This window comes from Mustelus asterias, chromosome 8 (genome assembly GCF_964213995.1).
Source record: "Mustelus asterias chromosome 8, sMusAst1.hap1.1, whole genome shotgun sequence".
In the NCBI taxonomy this organism is placed as follows: domain Eukaryota; kingdom Metazoa; phylum Chordata; class Chondrichthyes; order Carcharhiniformes; family Triakidae; genus Mustelus; species Mustelus asterias.
Window position 1 is genome coordinate 128,435,123 of NC_135808.1, and position 19,825 is coordinate 128,454,947.

At 44.1% G+C, this 19,825-nt stretch overlaps 1 protein-coding gene across 1 annotated transcript in view; it reads left to right on the plus strand.

Moving 5' to 3' along the window:
• Positions 1 to 324: 324 nt before the first annotated feature.
• Positions 325 to 19,825, plus strand: part of LOC144497553 (prostaglandin F2-alpha receptor-like) — a 44,220-nt gene continuing 24,719 nt past the window's right edge. The window contains exons 1-2 of the mRNA XM_078218973.1: positions 325 to 394; positions 7,203 to 8,038. Of these exons, the coding sequence (XP_078075099.1) occupies positions 7,232 to 8,038 (807 nt within the window). The 5' untranslated portion in view covers positions 325 to 394; positions 7,203 to 7,231. The remainder of the gene's footprint in view (positions 395 to 7,202; positions 8,039 to 19,825) is intronic.

Genomic DNA, 19,825 nt, shown 5'->3' on the forward strand with positions numbered 1-19,825 from the left:
ATTTGGATGATCAGACATGATCATAATGAATAGTGGAGCAGGTTGGAAGGGCTGAATGGTCTCCTCCTGCATCTATTTTCTATGGTTCTATGTTGAGCTGGTGCTGCAGGTTTACTGGAAGCTTCAGTGTCTCTCAATGCCTCGCGGATATTAAAAGTAAATCTTTGTTCTTTCTGTACTCCCAGTACCCAATTTGGCTCGAACAAGTGTCGGGGTTAAGCAGTCACCAGGGTAACGGGGCGGTCTTTGCAATTTGTTGGCTGCGGTGTTGGGCACATCCTCCAAAGGAAATGAGAGTCTGGGTGACAGGTCCTGAACATGCTGGGAGCAGACAGCGCTTGCAAATGCCACTGAGCTGCCCTCTCCGATCTGTCAGCCCGTACGCAATGTAAAAGTAAGTCCTTTTCTGTTGTACAAGTTTTAGAAAGTTGAAATAAGTTGTAAAACATATCAGGCGGTGTCCTCAGAAAGATTAATATGAACAAGGTTGGCGAGTCATTTTAAATTAGCTTTAGGAGAATAATTTGTGCAGGAAATTGATTTAAAATAAGCGAATGTCTTTATGTCCCGATTTAGTCATGAGTGACATCTGTTTTAAAACTGGTTTCTGTTAAAACCACACACACATTCACCCGGGGCGCCGGACCTTGTTACTATTGTCCTGTTGCGACCAGCGAGAGTGTGTGGACGTGGCTGTCCAACTCTCTGTCTCTGAGAAAAGCGTTCACTTGTGCCTGTGAAATTTCCCCAGAATCCGCACTGAGGACCGAGAGAATTCTGTCCAAACCAGGGTAACACACACGCACACACACCCAGAGACACACACACACACGCAGAGACACAAACACACAGAGAATCACACACACACAAACACACAGAAGCACAAACAGACACAGAGAACACACACAAACACATAGTCACAGAGAAACCCACACACATGCACAGAAACACACTCACAGAAGCACACAGACAAGAACACACACAGACACATATACAATTACACACCCTCATCTCTGTATTTCCAGCAAAATAATAGAAAATTAGAGATGTGTGAATTAGGTTGATTGGCCAGACTAAATTCACCCTAGTGTCAGGGCATTAGCAGGGTAAATGTGAGGAGTTATGGGGAGAGGGCCTGGGTGGGACTGTGGTCAGTGCAGACTTGATGGGCCGAATGGCCTCCTTCTGCACTGTAGAGATTCTATGATAAAAATAAAACCCTGTCTTTTAAACCCAAACATTGCTAACTAGATGGTAGCTTGGTCTAGATCTGTTTTGAATTCACATTGACAGATAGGCTGAGCTATTGTTTAAAAACCCGCAGCCTGTGTTTCTGTTCTTGGAAAAAGTATTTCAAATTGAATATTTACCATTTCACGCTTGCCTGCTTGTTTATTTCCTTCACAGTCAATTTAATTTCTTATTGTTCAGTTCAGAATTGTTCTGGATCTGATTACCTTTCCCCTTGATGATTGTTGGTTCACATAAATTCATATTTTCGGGGTATCATTATTGCATGAATCGAAAACCCTAGGCATGTACCCAGGCATGGGTTAGCTGTGGTGATTCGGGTAACCAGTCCTATATATATATAATATATTTATATATAGTACTAATCCTAACCCTAACCTTATACTAATACTACATATAACCCGAACCCCATACTAACACTATATATAACCCGAACCTTATATTAATACTACATATAAGCCTAACCCTATACTAATACTACATATAACCCTAACCTTATACTGATACTATATATAACCCTAACCTTATGCTAATACTATATGTAACCCTAACCCTATACTAATACTACATATAACCCTAACCTTATACTGATACTACATATAACCCTAAACCAAAACTGTATATAACCCTATACTAGTACTATATATAACCCTAACCCGATACTAGTACTCATAGAAATCATACAAACCCTACAATGCAGAAGGAGGCCATTCGGCCCATCGAGTCTGCACCGACCACAATCTCACCCAGGCCCTACCCCCACATATTTTACCCACTAATCCCTCTAACCTACGCATCCCAGGACTCTAAGGGGCAATTTTTTTAACCTGGCCAATCAACCTAACCCACACATCTTTGGACTGTGGGAGGAAACCAGAGCACCCGGAGGAAACCCACACAGACACGAGGAGAATGTGCAAACTCCACACAGATAGTGACCCGAGCCGGGAATCGAACCCGGGATCCTGGAGCTGTGAAGCAGCAGTGCTAACCATTGTGCTACCGTGCTGCCCATGATGCTATGTATACTACATATATGATACTATGTATATGTATATGTACTATATACTATGTATAACCCTAACCATATACTAATACTATATATAACCTAACCTTATACTAATACTATATATAACCCTAACCTTATACTAATACTATATATAACCCTGACCTGATACCAAAACTGTATATAACCCTAACCCTATACTAGTACTATATATAACCCTAACCCTATACTAATACTATATATAATCCTAACCCTATACTAATACTATATATAACCCTAACCTTATACTAATACTATATATAACCCTAACCTTATGCTAATACTATATATAACCCTAACCCTATACTAATACTATATATAATCCTAACCCTATACTAATACTATATATAACCCTAACCTTATACTAATACTATATATAATCCTAACCCTATACTAATACTATATATAACCCTAACCCTATACTAATACTATATATAACCCTAACCTTATACTAATACTATATATAACCCTAACCCTATACTAATACTATATGTAACGCTAACCCTATACTACTACTACATATAACCCTAACCCTATACTAATACTATATATAACCCTAACCTTATGCTAATACTATATATAACCCTAACCCTATACTAATACTATATGTAACCCTAACCGTATACTAATACTATATGTAACCCTAACCCTATACTAATACTACATATAACCCTAACCTTATACTAATACTATATGTAACCCTAACCCTATACGAATACTACATATAACCCTAACCTTATAATAATACTACATATAACTCTAACCCGATACCAAAACTGTATATAACCCTATACTAGTACTATATATAACCCTAACCCGATACTAATACTATGTATAACCCTATACTAATACTATATATAATCCTAACCGTATACTAATACTATATATAACCCTAACCTTATGCTAATACTATATATAACCCTAACCCTATACTAATACTATATGTAACCCTAACCGTATACTAATACTATATGTAACCCTAACCCTATACTAATACTACATATAACCCTAACCTTATACTAATACTATATGTAACCCTAACCCTATACGAATACTACATATAACCCTAACCTTATAATAATACTACATATAACTCTAACCCGATACCAAAACTGTATATAACCCTATACTAGTACTATATATAACCCTAACCCGATACTAATACTATGTATAACCCTATACTAATACTATATATAATCCTAACCGTATACTAATACTATATATAACCCTAACCTTATACTAATACTATATATAACGCTAACCTTATACCAAAACTGTATATAACCCTAACCCTAACCCTATACTAATACTATATATAACCCTAACCTTATGCTAATACGACATATAACCCTAACCTGATACTGATACTATATAGAACCCTAACCCTACACTAATACTACATATAACCCTAACATTATACTAATACTATATATAACCCTAACCTTATGCTAATACGACATATAACCCTAACCTGATACTGATACTATATAGAACCCTAACCCTACACTAATACTACATATAACCCTAACCTTATACTAATACTATATGTAACCCTAACCCTATGCTAATACTACATATAACCCTAACCTTATACTAATACTATATGTAACCCTAACCCTATACTAATACTACATATAACCCTAACCTTATACTAATACTACATATAACCCTAACCCTATACCAAAACTGTATATAACCCTATACTAGTATGATATATAACCCTAACCCGATACTAATACTATGTATAACCCTAACCTTATACTAATACTATATATAACCCTAACCTTATACCAAAACTGCATATAACCCTAACCCTAACCCTATACTAGTACTATATATAACCCTAACCCTAAACTAATACTATATATAACCCTAACCCTATACTAATACTATATATAACCCTAATGCTGTACTATTACTATATATAGCCCTAACCTTATGCTAATACTATATATAACCCTAACCCTATACCAAAACTGTATAAACCCCTAACCCTAACCCTATACTAATACTATATGTGACCCTAACCCGATACTAATATATATAACGCCAACCCTCACCTTATACTAATACTATATATAACCCTAACCCTATACTCAGACTATATATAACCCTAACCTTATACTAATACTGTACCAGATATAACTTTAACCCTCTACTGATAGGAATGGAATGGAATAGGAATGGAGGGAGGGTTTTTCAAGGAATGTTTGTCTGGAGTTCTGCATGACAACGTTCCGATGAGACAGGGAGGTTTTGGTAGGTTACGGGAACCGTGGTGCATGAAAGCTGCGCTGAACCTCGTCAAAAAGAAAAGGGAAGCATAGAAAAGGATCAGAGAGCTAGGCGATGATAGGGATCTAGATGAGTATACGGCTTGTAGGGAAGGACTTAAGAAAGAAGTTAGGAAAACCAGAAGGGGTCACGAGAAGGCCTTGGTCGGTAAGATTAAGGAGAACCCTAAGGTGTTCTATAAATATGTGAAGAGTAAAAGGATGGGATGTGAAGGTGAGAAAGTCTGTACAGAACCGGAAGAAATAGTAGAGGTGCTTAATGAATACTTTACCTCGGTATTCACGGTGGAAAAAGACCTGGGTGGTTGTACTACAGGATTGAGGCGGACTGAAAAGATTGAGTATGTGGACATTAAGAAAGAGGATGTGTTGGAAATTTTGAATAGTATCAAGATAGATAAGTCACCGGGACTGGATGGGATGTACCCCAGGTTACTGTGGGAGGCGAGGGAAGAGATTGCAGAGCCTCTGGCGATGATCTTTGCATCATCGATGGAGACGGGAGAGGTTCCGGAGGATTGGAGGACTGTGGATGTGGTTCCTATATTCAAGAAAGGGAATAGGGATAGCCCAGGAAATTACCGACCGGTGAGTCTAACCTCAGTGGTTGGTAAGTTGATGGAGAAGTTCCTGAGGGACAGAATTTATGAACATTTAGAGAAGTTTAGTATGCTCAAAAGTAGTCAGCACAGCTTTGTCAAAGGCGAATCGTGCCTTATGAGCCTGGTGGAGTTCTTTGAAAATGTGATTAAACACATTGACGAAGGAAAAGGGGTAGATGTGGTTTTGTGGTGGACCTCAGTTGTGCCTTTGTCCTATATGGACCACCGTTGTGTGTGTTTGTCATACCTGGACACATCCCCTTCCAGTTTGGTTCCTCCCCTCAGCACCTAGTATAAAGGTGGCTGTCTCCTCCCCCTTGTTCAGTCCAGGTCGGTAATTTGTTGGGATCTGCTCCTGATTCTGTTGTGAATAAAAGCCTACACTTATATTGGCATATCGGTAGTCTTTCGCCTTATTGATAGCGCATCAGGTTTACATGGACTTCAGCAAGGCATTCGATAAGGTCCCCCATGCAAGACTTCTCGAGAAAGTGAGAGTGCATGGGATCCAAGGGGCTGTTGCCTTGTGGATCCAGAACTGGATTGCCTGCAGAAGGCAGAGAGTGGTTGTAGATGGGTCTTTTTCTGAATGGAGGTCGGTCACCAGTGGAGTGCCCCAGGGATATGTTCTGGGACCCTTGATGTTTGTCATTTTCATAAATGATCTGGATGAGGAAGTGGAGGGATGGGTTGGTAAGTTTGCCGACGACACGAAGGTTGGTGGTGTTGTGGATAGTTTGGAGGGATGTCAGAAGCTGCAGCGTGACATAGATAGGATACAAGACTGGGTGGAGAAGAGGCAGATGGACTTCAACCCGGATAAGTGTGTAGTGGTCCATTTTGGCAGGTCAAATGGGATGAAGGAGTATAATATCAAGGGTAAGACTCTTAGCAGTGTAGAGGATCAGAAGGACCTTGGGGTCCGGGTCCATAGGACTCTTAAATCGGCCTTGCAAATAGAGGAGGTGCTTAAGAAGGCGTATGATGTGCTGGCCTTCATCAATCGAGGGATTGAGTTTAGGAGTCGGGAGATAATGATGCAGCTATATAAGACCCTCGTCAGACCCCACTTAGAGTACTGTGCTCAGTTCTGGTCGCCTCATTACAGGAGGGATGTGGAAATTATTGAAAGGGTGCAGAGAAGATTTACAAGGATGTTGCCTGGATTGGTTGGCATGCCTTATGAGGATAGGTTGAGGGAGCTCGGTTTTTTCTCCTTGGAGAGACGAAGGATGAGAGGTGACCTGATAGAGGTGTACAAGATGTTGAGAGGTATAGATCGGGTGAATTCTCAGAGGCTTTTTCCCAGGGCTGAAATGGCTGCTACAAGAGGACACGGGTTTAAGGTGCTGGGGAGTAGGTACAGAGGAGATGTCAGGGGTAAGTTTTTCACTCAGAGGGTGGTGAGTGAGTGGAAGCGGCCGGCGTCAGTGGTGGTGGAGGCAAACTCGATAGGGTCTTTTAAGAGACTTCTGGATGAGTACATGGAACTTAATAGGATTGAGGGTTATAGGTAAGCCTATATATAAGACTAGATAGCTAGGGACATGACCGGCGCAACTTGTGGGCCGCAGGGCCTGTTTGTGCTGTATTTTTTCTATGTTCTATGATACTATATATAACCCTAACCCTAGCCTTATACTGATACTATATATAACCCTAACCTTATACTGATACTGCATATAACCCTAACCCTATACGCAGACTATATATAACCCTAACCCTAACCTGATACTAATGCTATATATAACCCTAACCCTATACTAATACTATTATATATATATAGAGAGATCGATATCAATGGTGAATATGCAGTAAGTTTATTTATCAACTTTATTGTGCTATTTTTTCGAAGTGTAAGGGTGAAATTTGATTGGGAGAAGCAAAGCCATAGTCTTTGCCTCTTCACTGTGACGCTGGTAGTTTATGGTCATTGCCTATGTCTAATTTCGTCTCCTGTGAGTCCATGGTGGAGAGGAGCTCTTGCTTAATACCTTGCCTTGATTGCAGGCCAGCGTACTGGGCAGGAGATATCATGAATGGGCCTCTCCTGCACAATGTCTAACACCAGTAACAACACGGCCGAACCAACGCCCAATGCGACCAACGATACTTGTGTCACTCAACTGGGAGCGGTTCACATTCCAATCGTATTCATGACCATCGGGGTGCTATCGAATTGTGTCGCCTTGGCCATTCTTGTGAAAACCTACAAGAGGTTCAGACAGAAATGGAGGGCGTCCTTCCTGCTGTTTGCCAGTGGACTGGTTTTCACCGACTGCTTGGGGCACGTCATCAATGGAGCCATAACAATCAGGGTGTATGCGCTGGAGAAGGACTGGGAAAAGATTGACTCCTCAGAGCGACTCTGTCCATTTCTAGGAACCTGCATGGTTTTCTTTGGCCTTTCAGCCTTGTTCCTGGGAAGCGTCATGGCAATTGAGCGGTGCTTGGGCATCACACAACCTCTTCTACATTCGGCCAAGCTGACCGCCCAACATGCCAAGTTTATCCTGGGTGGTACATGGCTGTTTGCACTCTGCATCGCTTTACTCCCCTTCACTGGCTTTGGGACATACGAAGTTCAGTGCACTCACACCTGGTGTTTTCTGAAAACAAGCAACATTAAATCTGGGATAGAAAAAGGAATTCTGCTCCTATTCTCTTCTTTTGGATTGACTGCCCTTGGTATTTCCTTCCTGTGCAATACCATCAGTGGCGTGACTCTGGTGAGAGCTCGAGTCAAGAGCAAACCCCACAGACAAGGAAAATCCCACCATGTAGAAATGTTGGTCCAGTTAGTGACAATCATGTGTGTCTCCTGCATTTGTTGGGGTCCATTCCTGGTAAGCAATCTCACTTATATCATCTGTTTGTATTACCAAATGCTTGTTTCTAAATATTTACCATCATTGATTAATTCTAATGTGTAAAATTTACCTGTCCACTGTGTTAATAGCCAGAAAGACGTTTTTTTGTGCATTGGCCATGCTAAATTCTCCCTCGGTGTAGCCGAACAGGCACCAGAGTGTGGCAACTCAGGAATTTTCACAGTAGTTTCATTGCAGTGTTAATGTAAGCCTACTTGTGACACCGTAGAACCATAGAAACCCCACAGTGCAGAAGAAGGCCATTCGGACAATCCTACCTAGGCCCTATCCCCGTAACCCCATCTATATACCCCGCTAATCCCTCTACCTACACATCCTGGAATACTAAGGGGCAATTTAGCATGGCCAACGCGCCTAACCTGCACAACTTTAGCCTGTGGGAGGAAACCGGAGCAGCTGGAGGAAACCCATGCAGACACAGGGAGAATGTGCAGACTCCACACAGACAGTGACCCAAGCCAGGAATTGAACCCAGGTCCCTGGAACTGTGAGGCAGCAGTGCTAACCACTTTGGCACAATGCCACCCCCAACGCAAGAGCCATAACACTAATAAATAAACTTTAAAAACTTTGTCTTTACACTTGTAAATCCTTTTGGCAATGAAAACTGGAAATTGGATTAACAAATAATAACGTGTAGAAGCGAATAGAAACTTATAAACCAGTACACAATCCATAAATATTAACTGGTAATTTATGCTGATATTTCGCCGCTCGTTATATGAGTATATGTTGAACTTCAAATTTGCTTAAATGGCAAAATCATAATTAAATGACATAATCACAATTGGCAAAGTAAATTCATTGTCATTATCTTAAACTTTACTTTAAATAATTTGGTATAATTCTGTATAATCACGGAGTCATTTCTTACATATCATCATATCGCCATGTCCGCAATTAATACAGTTGAGGGCACATGAATACAGGAACAATAGGAAAGTTGCAATGTCAGAAAAGACTGCAGTTTTTTTGGTTGCTGATTAGATTTAAGGTTCTTAATTTAGGTAGCTCAATACTCTGAATGTCCCCGTCTCACCCGCCACGAGAATCGTAGCAGGCGGGTCAAGGACATGGAAATGACCATTGACCTTGGGAGGGTGAGCGGGGCTGGAAAATTCCGCCCAATGTCTTAGCACAGGGAAGTAACTTTTTCAAAATTCTTCCATGGGATTTGGGTGTCACTGGCAAGGCCAGCATTTCATTTATTTATTAGTCACAAGTAAGGCTTACATTAACACTGCAATGAAATTACTGTGAAACTCCCCGAGCCGCCACACTCCGGCGCCTGTTCAGGTCAATGCACCTAACCAGCATGTCTTTCAGAATGTGGGAGGAAAACAGAGCACCCAGAGGAAACCCACGCAGACTTGGGGAGAACGTGCAAACTCCACACAGACAGTGACCCAAGCCAGAAATCTAACCCAGGTCCCTGGCGCTGTGAAGCAAGTGCTCACCACTGTGCCACCGTGCCGCCCCATTTGTTAATGGCATTTGTTGCCTATTTCTAATTGCCCTTGAACTGACTGGGTGGCTGGGCCAGTTCAGAGGGCATTTAAGAGTCAACCACAATACTGTGGGTCTGGAGTTGCCCGTAGGGCCAAACCAGGCAAGGACGACAGATTTCCTTCCCTGAAATATAGGTGGGATTTTACAACAATCATAGAAAGAAAGAAACCCTACAGTACAGAAAGAGGCCATTCGGCCCATCGAGTCTGCACCGACCACAATCCCACCCAGGCCCTACCCCCACATCCCTACATATTTAGCCACTAACCCCTCTAGCCTATGCATCTCAGGACACTAAGGGCAATTTTTTTATCATGGCCAATCAACCTAACCGGCGAGTGTTGCCAATATTGAGACTAGCTTTATATCCCGGAGGTATTGAATTCAAATTCCATCATGGTAGAATTTGAACCTATGTCCCCAGAGCATTCACCCTGGCTCTGGATTACTACGGCAGCGACAGTACCAATATGCTACTAACTCCACCTAAAGGGACTGAATTATTAGATGTGTCCGTCCCCTCAATTGCCCACTTGCTGAAATATTGATCCAATTTACATGCAACTGCTTTTGCTGACTCCCTCAGGCAGTGTATTCCATACGGTAAAGAAATTTCATTGAAAGTCTTTGTCCTTCTTTGTTCTTCTGTCCATGAGCTTGTGCCTTTGGTTCCTGAGTTTGTGACAATCTTTAACATGTTTTCAGGGTTCAGTCCTATTTGTTCCAATAACAATCTTGTTATCTCCAATAACACATTACCTGAGTTTCCTACCTTTCTATTTCTCAGCTGCACATTTGGCTGCAGTGGTGTATATAAATCAATGATCTGGATGATAATGTGGTAAATTGGGTAAATGTGGTAAATGTGGTAAATTGGATCAGCAAGTTTGCTGATGATACAAAGATTGGAGGTGTAGTGGACAGTGAGGAAGGTTTTCAAAGCTTGCGGAGGGATTTGGACCAACTAGAAAAATGGGCTCAAAAATGGCAAATGGAATTTAACGCAGACAAGTGTGAGATATTGCACTTTGGAAGGACAAACCAAAGTAGAACGTACAGGGTAAATGGTAGGACTCTGAAGAGCGCAGTTGAACAGAGGGATCTGGGAATACAGGTACAGAATTCCCTAAAAGTGACGTCACAGGTGGATAGGGTCGTAAAGAGTGCCTTTGGTACATTGGCCTTTATAAATCAGAGTATCGAGTATAAAAGTTGGAGTGTTAAGGTAAGGTTATATAGGGCATTGGTGAGGCCGAATCTGGAGTATTGTGTACAGTTTTGGTCACCGAGTTACAGGTTGAAAGAGTGCAGAGAAGGTTCACAAGGATGTTGCCGGGACTTGAGAAGCTGAGTTACAGAGAGAGATTGAATAGGTTGGGACTTTATCCCCTGGAGCATAGAAGATTGAGGGGAGATTTGATAGAGGTGTATAAGATTTTGATGGGTATAGATAGAGTGAATGCAAGCAGGCTTTTTCCGCTGAGGCTAGGGGAGAAAAAAACCAGAGGGCATGGGTTAAGGGTGAAAGGAGAAAAGTTTAAAGGGAATATTAGGGGGGGGCTTCTTCACGCAGAGAGTGGTGGGAGTGTGGAATGAGCTACCGGATAAAGTGGTAAATGCGGGGTCACTTTAAACATTTAAGAAAAACTTGGACGGGTTCATGGATGAGAGGGGTGTGGAGGGATATGGTCCAAGTGCAGGTCAGTGGGACTAGGCATAAAATGGTTCGGCACAGACAAGAAGGGCCAAAAGGCCTGTTTCTGAGCTGTAATTTTCTATGGTTCTATGGTTCTAAATATATATATATAATGTATATTATATGCACATTTTATATATATGTTATAAATATATATGTAGAATGTATAAATAAAATATGCTTATAAAAACCTTGAAGGGCCTCTCCAGTATGTGAAAGTTATGTGGAGGAAACACAATAATTTATGTGTGTCCTGAAGGGGCAGCACGGTGGCACAGTGGTTAGCACTGCTGCCTCACAGTGCCAGGGACCCGGGGCAGCACGGTGGCACAGTGGTTAGCACTGCTGCCTCACAGTGCCAGGGACCCGGGGCAGCACGGTGGCACAGTGGTTAGCACTGCTGCCTCACAGTGCCAGGGACCCGGGGCAGCACGGTGGCACAGTGGTTAGCACTGCTGCCTCACAGTGCCAGGGACCCGGGGCAGCACGGTGGCACAGTGGTTAGCACTGCTGCCTCACAGCGCCAGGGACCCGGGGCAGCACGGTGGCACAGTGGGTTAGCACTGCTGCCTCACAGTGCCAGGGACCCGGGGCAGCACGGTGGCACAGTGGTTAGCACTGCTGCCTCACAGTGCCAGGGACCCGGGGCAGCACGGTGGCACAGTGGTTAGCACTGCTGCCTCACAGTGCCAGGGACCCGGGGCAGCACGGTGGCACAGTGGTTAGCACCGCTGCCTCACAGTGCCAGGGACCCGGGGCAGCACGGTGGCACAGTGGGTTAGCACTGCTGCCTCACAGTGCCAGGGACCCGGGGCAGCACGGTGGCACAGTGGTTAGCACTGCTGCCTCACAGTGCCAGGGACCCGGGTTCGATTCCCGGCTCGGGTCACTGTCTGTACAGAATCTGCACATTCCCCTTGTGTCTGCGTGGGTTTCCTCCGGGTGCTCCGGTTTCCTCCCGCAGTCCAAAGACGTGCTGGTTAGATGCATTGGCCATGCTAAATTCTCCCTCAGTGTACCCGAACAGATGCCAGAGTGCTTCGCCATTCAATAGGATCATGACCAGTTCAACATTTCACACGTCCACTTTCCTGCCCTTTCCCCGTAATGTTTGATTCCCTTACTGATCAAAAATCTATCTTTCTGATCCTTAAATGTACACAAAGACTCTGCCTCCACCGCTCTCTCTGGTAAAGAGTTCCAAAGACTTACAACCCTCTGAGAGAAGAAATTCCTCCTCACCTCAGTCTTAAATTGGCGCCCCTTTATTCTGAGACTTTGCCCTCTGGTCCTAGACTCTCCCATGAGAGAAAACATCCTCTCAGCATCTACCCTGTGAAGACCCTTAAGAATCCCATATGTTTCACTGAGACTACCTCTCATTCTTCCAAATCCAATGAGTTTAACCTTTCGTCATAAGACAATCCCTCCATTCCGGGGATATCCTTCTCTGAACTGCCTCCAATGAAATGATATCTTTCTTAAATAAGGGAACCAAAACTGCTCACGGTGCTCCAGATGCGGTCTCACCACTACCTTGTGCAGTTGCAGCTCGACTTCCCTACTGTTAAACTTCAACCCCCCTTGAAATAAGAGCCAACATTCCATTACCCTACTTGATTACCTGCTGTACCTGTGAGCTAGCTTTCTGTGTTTGTGCATAAGTACCTCCAAGTCCCTTTGTATTGCAGCCTTCTGCAGTTTTTCTCCATTTAAATAATACTCTTTTGTTCTCCTTGCCAAAATGAACAACTTCACATTTTCCCCACATTATACTCCATTTGTCAAACTTTTTTCCCACTTACTTAACCTATCAATATCTCTTTGTGAACTGTTTGTATCCCTCTCACAACTTGCCTTTCCACCTATTTTTGTGTGATCTGCAAACTTGGCTACAGTACATTCACTTCTTTCCACTTACTCTTCTAAACTCCAGCAGACACATGCCCCATTCCGTCCAGTCTTTGCTCACAAGCCAATCCACCCATTGCAGGTGTTAGTCTGGTAAAACTTTCCCTGAACTACTTCCCACACATTTACATCCTTGAATAAGGTGAGCAATGCTGTACACAATGATCCCGATGTGGTCCCACTAGTTCTCTGTCAAGTAAAATGAGTCAGTGGTGCACTTACATTTGTGTGTGTGGTTGAAATTAAGTACTGGCATGTGCTAAATCATGGAGTGAGCTTTTGAGGACATGAATCACATTTGCTTACACAAATAGATCCGTGCGGGTGAACAAATCCACAATAAAAGGGTTCACGAAAGAAAGGGATTAACTGTTCTTTAAGCTCAAGCGATCATTGCAACCAGCAAGTGGCCAGTTTGGCAATGACTTAAGGGGCATTAACACCAGCATGAATTAGATGGGATGAGTGGCCTACTTCTGGGCTGCAAATTAGTTATACAGTCATAGAGGTTTACAGCATGGAAACAGGCCCTTCGACCCAACTTGTCCATGCCGCCGTTTTTTGAACCCCTAAGCTAGTCCCAACTGCCCACGTTTGACCTATATCCCTCTTCAACCATCTTACCCATGTAACTGTCTAAACACTTCTAAGAGATAAAATTGTATCTGCCTCTACTACTGCATCTGGCAACTCGTTTCAGACACTCACCACCCTCTGTGTGAAAAAATTGCCCCTCTGGACCCTTTTGTATCTCTCCCCTCTCACCTTAAACCTATGCCCTCTAGTTTTGGACTCCTCTACCTTTGGGAAAAGATATTGACCATCTAGTTGATCTGTGCCCCTCATTATTTTCTAGACCTCTATAAGATCACCCCTAAGCCTCCTACGCCTCAGAGAAAAAAGTCCCAGTCTGTCCAGCCTCTCCTTATAACTCAAACTATCAAGTCCCGGTAGCATCCTAGCCACAAGCTTTCAGAGCACTGCCCCTTCATCAGGTGAGTGATGAAGGAGCAGCGCTGCGAAAGCTTATGGCTTGTGCTACCAAATAAACCTGTTGGACTTTAACCTGGTGTTGTGAGACTTCTTACTGTTCAAAAAGAAATGCAGAGCCATGCTAATTCTCAAAACACAGCAGCCTGAAGAACATTGCTCGCTTTTGCGCTGTGGTATTTTTGGCTTTGGGGATTTTCAAGTTTGCTGACGACACCACCGTAATGGGTCAGATCTCAAACAATGATGAGACAGAGTACAGGAATGAGGTAGAGAATGTGGTGAACTGGTGCAGTAACAACAATCTCTCCCTCAATGTCAACAAAACGAAGGAGATTGGCATCGGCTTCAGGAAGCGTAAAGGAGAACATGCCCCTGTCTACATCAATGGGGACAAAGTAGAAAGGGTCAAGAGCTTCAAGTTTTTAGGTGTCCAGATCACCAACAACCTGTCCTGGTTCCCCCATGGCAACACTATAGTTAAGAAAGCCCACCAACACCTCTACTTTCTCAGAAGACTAAGGAAATTTGGCATGTCAGCTACGACTCTCAACAACTTTTACAGATGCACCATAGAAAGCATTCTTTCTGGTTGTATCACAGCTTGGTATGGCTCCTGCTCTGCCCAAGATCACAAGAAACTAAAAAAGGTCATGAATGTAGCCCAGTCCATCACGCAAACCAACCTCCCATCCATTGACTCTGTCTACACTTCCCACTGCCTCGGCAAAGCAGCCAGCATAATTAAGGACCCCACGCACCCCGGACATTCTCTCTTCCACCTTCTTCCTTTGAGAAAAAGATACAAAAGTCTGAGGTCACGTACCAACTGACTCAAGAACTGTTTCTTCCCTGCTGCTGTCAGACTTTTGAATGGACTTACCTTGCATTAAGTTGATCTTTCTCTACACCCTAGCTATGACTGTAACACTACATTCTTCACCCTCTACAACAGACTACTGTCAATTTAATACGTCTGTAGTTCTCTGTTTTCTCCCTGCCTCTAGCGGGGTTACATAAGCGACATTTGTGAGAACCTTTTCAGAATCTATAGAACTCTGAAAGATAACCATCAATACATACACTATCTGGAACACCCTGGGATGTAGCTCATCTGTTCTTGGGCTTTTATCACCCCACTTATTCATTCAGTACCACCTCTTTATTAATACTAACCTCTTTCAATTCCTCATTTCACAAGTCCCCTGTCATAGAAACTAGAAGCAGGAGGAGGCCATTCGGCCCTTCGAGCCTGCTCCACCATTCATTTTGATCATGAGGCTGATCATCGAATTCAATATCCTGATCCACCCCTTCCTCCCATATCCCTTAATCTTTTAGCCCCAAGAGCGATATTTAATTTATTTTTGAAATCAAACATTGTTTTGGCCTCAACTACATTCTGTGGGAGTGAATTCCACACATTCGCCATCTTCTGGGTGAAGAGATTTCTCCCCACCTCAGTTCTAAAAGGTTTACCCCTTACCCTCAAACTATGACCCCCTAGTTCTAGACTCCCCCATCATCGGGAACATTCTTTCTGAATCTACCCTGTCTAACCCTGTTAGAATTTTATAAGTTTCTATGAGATCCCATCTCACTCTTCTAAACTCCAATGAATATAATCCTAACCGACCTAGTCTATCCACATATGACAGACCTGCCATTTTAGGAATCAGCCTGGTAAACCTTCACCGCACTCCGCCTATAGCAAGGACATCCTTCCTCAGATAAGGACACCAAAACTGCGCACAATACTCTAAGTATTTCTGTGAGATTTTATGTATCTTCCTCTGTGAAAATGGACATCACAGGGTGATTTTGAGCTTGCATTGAAAAATGAGAGGGTTGACTTTACGCTCACTCTGGCCAGGTGGGATCTGATGAAGTCGGCAAGGCCAGCTCGACAGAGATCGGGGAACCATCTTTAAAGGATACACAAAATAAATGCCCCCCCAGCACCATCCCTGCCCAACATAAATGTTAGAACCCCCACTCCTCACACGCACCCCCCATCCCCCCTGCATCGGCGACTATACCTCCTGCACGACCCCCCCCGCCACACCACCACCATACCTGTAACCAGGGTTCTCCCCACCACCCCCTCCCCCCACAATGCCAATAACAGGGCACCTCCCCCCCACCCCCCTGCCCTTCTCAGGCATCAGGAAATCCCTTCTCATCCACTCATCCCCTTTGCAGGTAATGGGGTGACCTCCCCCACCCTCCCCGGCCCTTCCCCCCATCCACAGTCTCAGGGACACTCTACATTCTCACAGGCATTGGCCCTCTCCAACGCACGTAAGGGGAATCCCTCCCATGGAGCTGCCCAGAAGGGCCCACCCCCGGCGCTGGCCCCTGGCACTGGTTGGCCCCTGTGCCAACCTGGAGTGAACGTCAAGATCTGTGAGTGAAGGCTGGGCTGTGCAGCTGGAGAGTGGCACTGGTTTTCAATCTGACACTTTGAAAAAATATGGGAAAATTCCAGCTAAAGTAATGGTTTCATTTCTCTGCCATTTCCCTGTTTTCCATCGTAAATTCTCTGGTCTCTGCTTGAAATGGACCCACATTTATTCCTGATCCTCCCCTTTTCAGAGATCTAAAGAAGGTTTTGCAGTCTAAGTTTATGTTTTTCTCTGGCTTACATTCCTATCCTCCTTCCTCTTTCGTTCTCATCCCCCTTCGCTGGATTCTGATTCGCTCCAAAGCCTCAGACTTACTTTTTCAGTCAACCTTATGAACCTCTTCCTTTGATCTGGCGCGAGCTTCTTTTGTTTGGCACAGTTGATTCATCCTTCCTGTTGGGTTTTTGAACCTTAAAGGAATGTTATAGACCATGTCATTTTTTAAAATTACGAGACTATTATCTGTCTGCCATCAAATCTTTTAATTTTTTTTCCCAATCCACCATAGTTGAGGTGCCTGTTGTACTTTTGGAGATCTCCTTGTTCAGATTTAAATCGCAGAATGAGCTATACCACTTTGAAAATAAATTCTAGCATATTGTGATCTCAAACAATGGGTGGCATGGTGGCACAGAGGTTAGCTCTGCTGCCTCACGGTGCCAGGGACCCAGGTTCGATTCCCGGCTTGGGTCACTGTCTGTGTGGAGTCTGTACGTTGTCCCCGTGTCTGCGTGGGTTTCCTCCGGGTGCTCCGGTTTCCTCCCACAGTCCAAAGATGTGTGGGTTAGGGGGATTGGCCATGCTAAATTGCCCCTTAGTATCAGAGGGACTAGCTGGGGTAAATGCATGGGGTGAAAGGGATAGGGCCTGGGTGGGATTGTGGTCGGCGCAGACTCGATGGGCTGAATGGTCTCCTTCTGCACTGTAGTGATTCTATGATTTTCTGGCCATGCTCACCCTGAAAGCGGGGTCAAAGGGACTTTCCATATTCTATCCCTCGCCCAGTAAGACTCCTGTGGTGGGCGGAATGGGAAAATTCGCCCCAACGACGTTTTAACAATGTACTAAAGGGATAAATATTGACCAGAATAACTCCTCCTCTTGTAATGATCGGGACCTGTTATATCCCTGCGAGGGCAGACAGATCCTCAGTTTAATGACTGAGCTGTGAGGCAGCACTCCATCAGCATTGCACTGGAATATGTTCCTGGATTTTGCAGTCCAACATCTGATGTAGGACTTGGATGAAGAAGACAAGAATTTTACTGCTGAGCCATGGCAGTCAGTTAGGGCAAGAGCTCTGTCATCACATCACAAAAGATCGATTCTATAGTCTACACAATATTACAAAGCTTAATCATAGAATCCTTACAGTGCAGAAGAGGCCATTTGGCCCATCAAATCTTCAACAGTTCTCTAAAACAGTAGCGTTCCCAGGCCCAACCCCCACCCTATCACTGTAATCCCACACATTTACCCTGCTGATCCCATCTAATCTGCACATTTTGGGACACTGAGGGGCAATTTAGCATGGCCAATCCACCAAACTTGCACACGCTTGGACTGTGGGAGGAATCCGGAGCACCCGGGGGAAACCCACGCAGACACGGGAAGGACATGCAAGCTCCACACAGACAGTGGCCCAAGGCTGGAATTGGACCCAGGTCCCCGGAGCTGTGAGGCAAGAGTGCGAACCACTGTGCCACCGTGCCACCCAAATATGCCTGGATGTCTCTGCTTTCTCTATTTTATTCTTCCATGGGATACAAGCATTGCTGTCTAGGCCAGCATTCATTGCTTAGCCCTTAACATTCTTGAGAAGGAAGTGTTGAGCAGTATACTTGTACCGCTACAGTCCATGTGGTGTAGGTACATCCACAGTGCTGTTAGAGAGGGCATTCCAGGATTCTGACCCAGCGACAATGAAGGAATGGTGATCCAGTTTCAAATCAAGATGGTGTGTGGCTTGGTGGGAACTTGTGATGGTGTTCCCATCCATCTACTGCCCTTGTCCTCCTTGGTATTAGAGGTTGCAGGTTTGAAAGGTACAGTGAAAGGAGCCTTAGGGAGTTGCTGCACTGAATCATGTACACATTGCTGCCACTGCGCGTTGGTGGTGGGCGGAGTGAATGCTTATTGCGATCAAGTGGGCTGCCTTGTCTTGGATGGTGTCGAGCTTCTTGAGTGTTGTTGGAGCTGCACCCATCCAGGCAAGTGGGGAGTATTCCATCACACTCTTGACTTGTGTCTTGTAGATGGTGCACAGGCTTTGGGGGGTTGGGAGGTGCGTTACTTGCTGCAGGAATTCTAGCCTTTGACCTGTTTTTGCAGCTATGACAGTGATATTTGACTGGGGAATGAATGCTGAAGTGCACACACAACCATACAGGCTCCATAGAAGGCGTCCTTTTGGCCATTGTGCCTCTTTGAAAGGACTAGGCCCCATGCCCTGCTCTTTCCCCATAGCCCTGCAAAGATGCGCAGGTTAGGTGGTTTGGCCAGGCTAAATTGCCCTTTAATGTCCAAAGGTGTGTAGGTTAAGATTAGGATTAGTGGGATAAATGTGCGGGATTACGGGGATAGGGCAGGGGGTGGGCCAGGATAAGATGCTCTTTCAGAGAGCCAGTGCAGACTTAATGGGCCGAATGGCCTCCTCCCGCACAGTAGGGATTCTATTATCATAGCTTTGTTTTCAGTTTGCTTCTGAGCATGACTTTTGAATCTGTTTCCACACCCTCTCTGATGCACAGTGTAAATAAATTTTCAGGGTGACTAATTCTTCCCAGATGATGTGATATTTTGAGCCCGGAGTGAGGCATATTCCGTCTTTTCATCCCTCTCCGCATGAGCTTTTGAGCTGAGCTCGGATCTGCCTTTTAAGGCAGAACGGTTAAAAGGTCCCATGGGTATGATTGGGAGAAAGACCGACATTGTTCCTTCAATCAATACCAGCAAAGACAGCAGATTAGCCGTCAATTGACCATGTGGCTGGCGGTAGATAAACGCTCCAGTATCCATTCACAATGCTTCACCGAGTATTTCACTGTGATAAACACTTTGTGATATTTTAATGGTGTAATGCCAAAATACATCAAAGCAAGCAATCCTTTAAAAAGTCCAAAATAGTAAAATGACATGAACTCAGCAGCCATTCAATAAAGCACATAACAGGTCATTTTACGCAAGCTTCTGAAATGCAATTTTTTGGGGGTTAAAGAAGAGTGAATTGGG